Genomic DNA, 8364 nt, shown 5'->3' on the forward strand with positions numbered 1-8364 from the left:
AAGGCCACACGACCAAAGTCTCCCTTAGGAGTGGCGACGAGCATTCACCCCCAGGCGATGTATTGTACACAGCACACCGAGCAAAGCCCCATGGCAGCTGAGCTGATCACTTCACAGTCACAGCCAGTGCTTATATACGAGGCCTTCAAGTGCCTCATATTGGATAGAATTAAGTGTGGATAGGAATGAAAGCCGTGAAGGGATTTGGTCTATTCTCTTTTAGTGGGTTTGTGAGCCATATGTTCTGCCCAGGGACACAATAAACATCACGGCGGCTCAGTAGCTCACGCATGGCGCAGAACACATGGAGAGCAGGCCCTGAACTCTGGGCTAAGGTCAGGCGTATTAATACGCCTCTCCCAGCAGCTTCTGCTCAAAGAAAATAGGGCAGGCGTAATCATAATCTGCTTCAACAGTAAAATAAAGAAGTTTGTTTGATCATTGCCAGCATCTGATTTGGTTACAATAAGTTCACATCTCTGGGGTGTTGCTGTTAGGCTATTGGAGATGCTGTGGAGAAAATATTGTATACAGTATCAAGACTATGTAGGAGGATAACCATGTCTTGTTTTCTGCTTGACGGGCAGGTCAAGGGTCAGCTTGTGTAATTTTGGTGCACACACACACACACACACACACACACAGACACAGACACAGACACAGACACAGACACAGACACACACACACGCACACACGCACACACGCACACACACACAGACACTAGGAGACACTCGAAAAGCTTTCCCACCACTTCAAATAGATGCAGAATATTTCCAGTAGAAATCAGTCAATAATTTATGAAAATAGAAACCATATGTACTTCGAGGAGAGAGAAACTATAGGAAGAGAGAATAAGCTGTGTAGAGGAACACAAGAGTCTCCTGGGACTGCTGTGTGAGAAAGTGGGAGGGAGATGGAGAGAATAAGCTGTGTAGAGGAACACAAGAGTCTCCTGGGACTGCTGTGTGAGAAAGTGGGCGGGAGATGGAGAGAATAAGCTGTGTAGAGGAACACAAGAGTCTCCTGGGACTGCTGTGTGAGAAAGTGGGAGGGAGATGGAGAGAATAAGCTGTGTAGAGGAACACAAGAGTCTCCTGGGACTGCTGTGTGAGAAAGTGGGAGGGAGATGGAGAGAGAATAAGCTGTGTAGAGGAACACAAGAGTCTCCTGGGACGGCTGTGTGAGAAAGTGGGAGGGAGATGGAGAGAGAATAAGCTGTGTAGAGGAACACAAGAGTCTCCTGGGACTGCTGTGTGAGAAAGTGGGAGGGAGATGGAGAGAATAAGCTGTGTAGAGGAACACAAGAGTCTCCTGGGACTGCTGTGTGAGAAAGTGGGAGGGAGATGGAGAGAATAAGCTGTGTAGAGGAACACAAGAGTCTCCTGGGACTGCTGTGTGAGAAAGTGGGAGGGAGCTGGAGAGAGAAAGTGAAAGTCAGTAGAAGACTGATAAAGGGAAATATATAGAGAGATGGAGCTATACAGGAAGAGACCGAGAGAGAAATAGAACAGAGGGTGTGTGTGTGTGTGTGTGTGTGTGTGTGTGTGTGTGTGTGTGTGTGTGTGTGTGTGTGTGTGTGTGTGTGTGTGTGTGTGTGTGTGTGTGTGTGTGTGTGTGTGTGTGTGTGTGTGTGTGTGTGTGTGTGTGTGTGTGTGTGTGAGGGAGGGAGACAGAGAGAGAGACAGGGAGAGATAGAGGGAGAGAGTGAGAGTGAGTGAGAGTGAGAATGAGAGAGAGAAGGAGAGAGAGTGGGAAACAGAGACAGAGAGTGATGGAGAGTGGGAGAGAGAGAGTGAGGGAGAGTGAGACAGAGAGCGAGTGAGAGAGTGATACAGAGAGCAGGAGTGGGAGAGTGGGAGAATGAGACAAAGAGAGTGAGACAGCGATAGAGTGGGAAAGTGATACAGAGAGTGAGAGTGGGAGAGTGAGACAGAGAGAAAGCGACAGAGAGTGGGAAAGGGAGACAGAGAGCGAGAGAGTATGGGAGACAAATGGAGAGTATGCTTCCATCCCCGGACCAGAGTAGGATCACAGCCTTGTGTTCTGCATCTCAATGGGTCCAGCCACCAATACTGATGAGCCACAGTGTGTGTGAATTCCCATATACAGCGTTATCTGTTCTGGGTAAACGGATAGAAATCCCAGTCCACACTGTCCCTAAACTTCACTTTGACCTGGGCATTCACATCCTTTACTATTCAGTATAGCATTGTTTCTAAATACATTAAAGAACCAAGGGAGTCAGATGTAGATTTGGTCATGAGTGATTTGCTTGCAGTTTTCTCTGAAAGGAATGGAAGACGAATGAAACGATGAAAATATGTCTTCAATTCATAATAATTCTCTGTTTTGTTTTACCTTTAACGTTCTACGTTTGAATCCCTCTCAACAGATGCTAACATTCCATTGAGGAAAATGCTTATACAAATCTGCCCCAGATACTGCGGTGGCAAGGGGTGTGATGTAACGCTAATGCCTTTACCTCTGACTGGCTTTAGGAATGTTTGCGGAAGTGCTGTTTATTGGTCACCAATGGAAAAAGCACCCCCCCCATGGACTCAATTGTGCCATTTCCTCTTGTTCCTGCTATGGATGCTGGGTTAGTATTCATGACTTTGTTAGGAACAGATGGTTAGAGACCCTGAACGCCTGATGCTGTGATGAAACATTCATACCACTTCCTGTGGGATTTAAGACCTTTACTCAGGGGGTGTGTAGGTATCGTGGGCTATTACCCTGTGTTGTGTTACACCCTGTCACCAGTATTCCCCGTTCCCCTTGACAGAAAGACGATCCTGGTAAAGGTTGAGTGCAACATTCACTATTTATTGCACAGTTGGTCTTGTCCAGTCCTATAAAAGTCTGTTGTCCTCCTGCAACGCGGACTCAGTCACCCCTTAGAGGGAATGGCAACATTCACTGTGTGTGTTGATGCAACAGCTGGCATACAGGGAATCTATGAGGACGGTGCTTTGCATTTAATTCAGACGGCTGAAAGTAAAATTCAATGGTCTTCAATGTGTTTATCTCTAGTTTTTCTTTGCTTTAAATCAAACATTTTGTGCTGTTCCTAAACCAACAAGTGAACTCCCACCCTCAGATGACTTTAAGAATTCTTAAGTTGTAGTGCAAATTTGAAATCAAAGACAAAAACACAAACATAACCCATGAAAATTATAAGGCAACATTTATAAATATATCAAAAAAATAGTCCTCCTTGAAATATCTTTGTTAGGAAAAAGGTACAAAAGTTTTGTCCTGCACGAGTGAGAGCGACATGTTTTTCAGTTCCTCAGCTGACTTTACTGCCTTATAGCCCAGCTGATGTAGTACCTTGTGACACGTGGCCTGCGTGTACTCCACCATGTCGTAGGACAGTTTCAAGCGCCAGCTCTCGGCGTTGGCCGCTGAGTCCCTCACCGTACCGTACTTGTGTTTAGCCGACAGCTCGGTGCTGCCCCTAGTGTTGGTCTGTATCCACTCCTCCACGCTCTTGTCCATCGGCAGACCCAGGAAGTCATATATCTCCATGGTCTTCAGCAGAGGGTTCCTGGACAGATCCTCGTAACGCACCAGCATATACTTCCCTTTGAGCCAGTGGGGGTGGCTGAGTCCTGTGGACACAGAGCCGAGGAAGTCCTCACAAACCACCGTCAGCTGGCTGAGGTCCAGGTTGTAGGGCCTCCGCCCTGTGGCCCTCCAGATCCTCCACAGACGGTAGGTGTCCCGGAAAGTCTCGATCCGCGACGACAGGATCCCGCGAGGGTCACGCACCAACTGGATAACCTTGATGTTCAGCCGTGGATCCTCCACCAGCGCCCGCAGGTCCCCGATCTCCGGCACACGCACAACCTTGATCGCCACATGCCGCTTCTCGCGGCAGGCATCGGCCGCCAGGGTCATGTTGAGGGAGGCACACTTCTTGACGCAGTCGCCCTCCTCTACATTGGCGTCGGTGGGTCCAAAGGCATCACACACGGGCAGCGAGCATAGCGCCCGGCTGGCCCCTCTACGGAACAGCTTGTCCGTGGTGTGGTTGGCCGGCGCCGGCTTAATGTAACTCTCTAGGAAGTAGAGATCACAGCCGTAGAGGCTCCGCAGGAGATCGCGACTGGCACCCAGCATCACCCTGCGGTCGGCTGCGTTGCGGCTGTGAGATAGCCGAGGGATCAGAGTGGTCTGGACATGGTAGAGGGGCTCGAATAGGTAGAAGATGTCAGCATGCTGGTTGAGCAGCTGGCCCACGAAGGAGGAGCCGCTGCGCGTTGTAGCCAGCACCATGATGTGGGTCTTACGGGAGGCGTTGAAGCTGAAGTAGGGGTAGTCGTCGCAGCCGGCCCGCCCCTCTATGGGGGACTCTATCTCGGGGCCTCCCAGGAGGCCACAGTTCTGGGGGCTTGGCACGGGGCAGAGCTGGAAGGGCTTGGAGGTGAGAGTCCGGATGGCGGTGTACTGGATGGCGATGGAGGCCAAGGCCAGCAGGATCACTGCCTTCCAGGAACATTGCATGGCTGGGCCACTTCATTGAGAAGCCGGCGGTCAGAGACAAGTCATATACCTGAGGGGGAAGGAAATAATGGTTACACTAGAGAACAACGGAGTAACCCTGCTATTGATGCATATCATTGGTCTATAGCCTGTCATAAAGAACTGAACTTGCAACAGTTGTTGTGAAGTGTATACAAGTTATGTAATGATGCATGCATCAAGTGTGAAGAGCCTCAGTTTGAAGTGTCAGTGCAGTGTGTTCTGTGTCAGTGCAGTGTATTCTGTGTCAGTGCAGTGTGTTCTGTGTCAGTGTAGTGTGTTCTGTGTCAGTGTAGTGTATTCTGTGTCAGTGTAGTGTATTCTGTGTCAGTGCAGTGTGTTCTGTGTCAGTGTAGTGTGTTCTGTGTCAGTGTAGTGTGTTCTGTGTCAGTGTAGTGTATTCTGTGTCAGTGCAGTGTGTTCTGTGTCAGTGCAGTGTGTTCTGTGTCAGTGCAGTGTGTTCTGTGTCAGTGTAGTGTATTCTGTGTGAGTGTAGTGTGTTCTGTGTCAGTGTAGTGTGTTCTGTGTCAGTGTAGTGTATTCTGTGTCAGTGTAGTGTATTCTGTGTCAGTGTAGTGTGTTCTGTGTCAGTGTAGTGTATTCTGTGTCAGTGCAGTGTGTTCTGTGTCAGTGTAGTATGTTCTGTGTCAGTGTAGTGTATTCTGTGTCAGTGTAGTGTGTTCTGTGTCAGTGCAGTGTATTCTGTGTCAGTGTAGTGTGTTCTGTGTCAGTGTAGTGTATTCTGTGTCAGTGCAGTGTATTCTGTGTCAGTGTAGTGTATTATGTGTCAGTGTAGTGTGTTCTGTGTCAGTGCAGTGTATTCTGTGTCAGTGTAGTGTGTTCTGTGTCAGTGTAGTGTATTCTGTGTCAGTGCAGTGTATTCTGTGTCAGTGTAGTGTATTCTGTGTCAGTGTAGTGTATTCTGTGTCAGTGTAGTGTATTATGTGTCAGTGTAGTGTATTATGTGTCAGTGTAGTGTATTCTGTGTCAGTGTAGTGTATTATGTGTCAGTGTAGTGTATTATGTGTCAGTGTAGTGTATTCTGTGTCAGTGTAGTGTATTCTGTGTCAGTGTAGTGTATTATGTGTCAGTGCAGTGTATTCTGTGTCAGTGTAGTGTATTATGTGTCAGTGTAGTGTATTATGTGTCAGTGCAGTGTATTCTGTGTCAGTGCAGTGTATTCTGTGTCAGTGTAGTGTATTATGTGTCAGTGCAGTGTATTCTGTGTCAGTGTAGTGTGTTCTGTGTCAGTGTAGTGTATTCTGTGTCAGTGCAGTGTGTTCTGTGCCTCTGCTTTCTATGTGACCTCCAGCGATGCGCCAGATGGCTTTCCCTCTGTTGTGGCTTGTTGCTTCTACTGAATAAGCTGATATCAAAAGTCTCTTATGTCCACTGAATGCTCAATCACTAATGTACCGTTAGTTCACCCTCCACTAATCTCTGCCCTAAAGGCAGGGGTTGACAGAGAGAGAGAGAGAAACAGAGAGAGAAACAGAGAGAGAGAGAGACAGAGAGAGAGAGAGAAGGAGAGAGAGAATCAAGTAGCCAGAAATATAAATCAAAATGAATTGTTTCTCTGACCAGCTAGCTTTTGTAATTGAAATAATATGTCTGTGTAGAGGTGAGTGCAGAATATCATTCACAAAGACATGTAAAATCATCCATAGTAGCACAACGTTCTACGGTTTGAATTCATGTCATAAAAAGGGGGAACCCATAAGAAATGAATTAACATGACAATTCAAAAGGCTTTGTGTGGCTGTGATACATTCTGTAGGATAAATGCCTTTGTATTTCTGTACAAAACTGTGATCGCTCTCAATGGTAGTCAGTCACTACAATCAGCATTCATCATCATCAGCTCAGGCTCCTCTTTCGGGGCGCTCAGTTCCGCTCTGATTCCACCTCAACCGAATTCACATTGTTACACCGGGAACTAAAACCCAAACGCTGAAAAATATAGACTTTTAAAATGTAACGACTTTATTCCAAACTATAGGCCTAAATTAACTTTGAAATATTAAAATATCACAATGCTCCCTCTATCCCATATCACTACAGAACACTAAGAAATGTAGGACATTTGATGTCAGCGAAATAAGTCCAATGAATGGTAGGCCTAAGCATCTATTTGTTTATTTATTGTTTCTGTAGATAGTGATACCTATAGCCCAGGTTATTCCTCTGACAGACACTTGAGCAGTGGCCCAATATCATAAGAAATCAGCACACGATAAAAGAGCATAGACTATTACAATTGTAACAACGCATTAAAAACCGCTTTGCCACTATGTGGATGGAATAATTGCGCCACCTGTAGAAAAGTGATGTTTTAAACAGCATGCGACTGGCAAGTAATGTCTACCGACAGAGACAACGGTTTGTGTCCGTCTGTGCGCGCGGGGACGCAGGGTAAGCTTCTCCGATGCATATACGCTAAATATAAACATGTCGTGCACCACAACCAACTAACCAAACATAATGGAAGGCATGGATTGAATATTTGTAAAACAATAACTTTATCCACACATTGGTACATGTTTTAAATGAACCCACCCTCCTGCAATTAGATCGCAAAATATAATGGAAACACATTGAGCACGTCTGTTTCCACAGGATAGCCTAGTTACCTTATTGACGGCTGTGTTTAAGGACTGCCGTCAATCGCAAAGAAAAGTAGCAGCCGTGCGATTTTTCCAATCACAGACAACGGGTCTGGTTTCCACTAAAGCAGTATCCCCGGTACGCTCCTCGGCTTTGTCCCCGCTTCTGCCATCGGGATAGCGGAGAAATAAGAGGAATATTCTTGCGCAATAGATCCATGAGTATTCACACTTAAGAAACCATTTACAAAACCGAATAGTGTCGGGAAACACCCTACACGAAAAAAATAATTGATTCAAATGAAAGATGTGGAACACCAGGAGATTCGTGCACTGCATCCGTCGCGCAGTCAGGTTTCTTTCAACTGATGCGAGGAGGCTGTGTGCGTGTGAGGTAGGCTACACATGGACTGAATGTCTGGACCACCCCCAAACGCTCCTCTCTCTGGCTCTCACGCTCACACTCACTCACTCACTCACTCACTCAAATTCAAACGCAGACTTAGTCAGGTTTTTAACCCATCAAGAACACTTGTCAGAATGCACGCAATGGCCACAATTATCCTGTTATTGGCCCCCACTGCGCCTGTTGTTTATTTGGATTAGTGTACGAGATTATTTCAGAAACTAGAGGAGATATTCACTTTTCAAATAAGATATTTAGATGTTAAGTATATAGTATGTATAAGCTGGAAGTAGAGGACTAAGCGTTGTTGTTCACTCCTTTACTCAATTAGGGGAGGGGTGGTAGGGTTAGAAAGTAATATAAAGGAAAATATATTTAAAACAAATATGTGAATATATATGTATACATACATACATACATACATACATACATACATACATACATACATACATACATACATACATACATACATACATACATACATACATACATACATACACACACACATACATACATACATACATACATACATACATACATACATACATACATACATACATACATACATACATACATACATACATACATACATACATACATACATACATACATACATACATACATATACAGTAGAGGTCAAAAGTCTGGACACACCTACTCATTCCAGGGTATTTCTTTATTTGGACTTTTTTCTACATTGTAGAATAATAGTGAAGACATGTAAACTATGAAATAACATGTATGGAATCATATAGTCACCAAAAAAGTGTTAAACAAATCAAAATACATTTTATTTTTTTGATTCTTCAAATAGCCAACCTTTGCCTT

The 8364-nt window shown here is 45.3% G+C and overlaps 1 protein-coding gene across 1 annotated transcript; it reads right to left on the bottom strand.

The window, feature by feature from the left end:
* Positions 1 to 1784: 1784 nt before the first annotated feature.
* Positions 1785 to 7596, bottom strand: LOC116362894 (carbohydrate sulfotransferase 1). The gene is made up of 2 exons (XM_031816913.1): positions 7158 to 7596; positions 1785 to 4558 (listed from the first exon to the last, which is right to left on the bottom strand). The coding sequence occupies exon 2, from the start codon at positions 4507 to 4509 to the stop codon at positions 3232 to 3234; it is 1278 nt and encodes a 425-aa protein (XP_031672773.1). The 5' UTR covers positions 4510 to 4558; positions 7158 to 7596; the 3' UTR covers positions 1785 to 3231.
* Positions 7597 to 8364: the final 768 nt, after the last annotated feature.

The sequence above is a fragment of the Oncorhynchus kisutch genome, unplaced genomic scaffold, assembly GCF_002021735.2.
Source record: "Oncorhynchus kisutch isolate 150728-3 unplaced genomic scaffold, Okis_V2 scaffold895, whole genome shotgun sequence".
Lineage (NCBI taxonomy): Eukaryota > Metazoa > Chordata > Actinopteri > Salmoniformes > Salmonidae > Oncorhynchus > Oncorhynchus kisutch.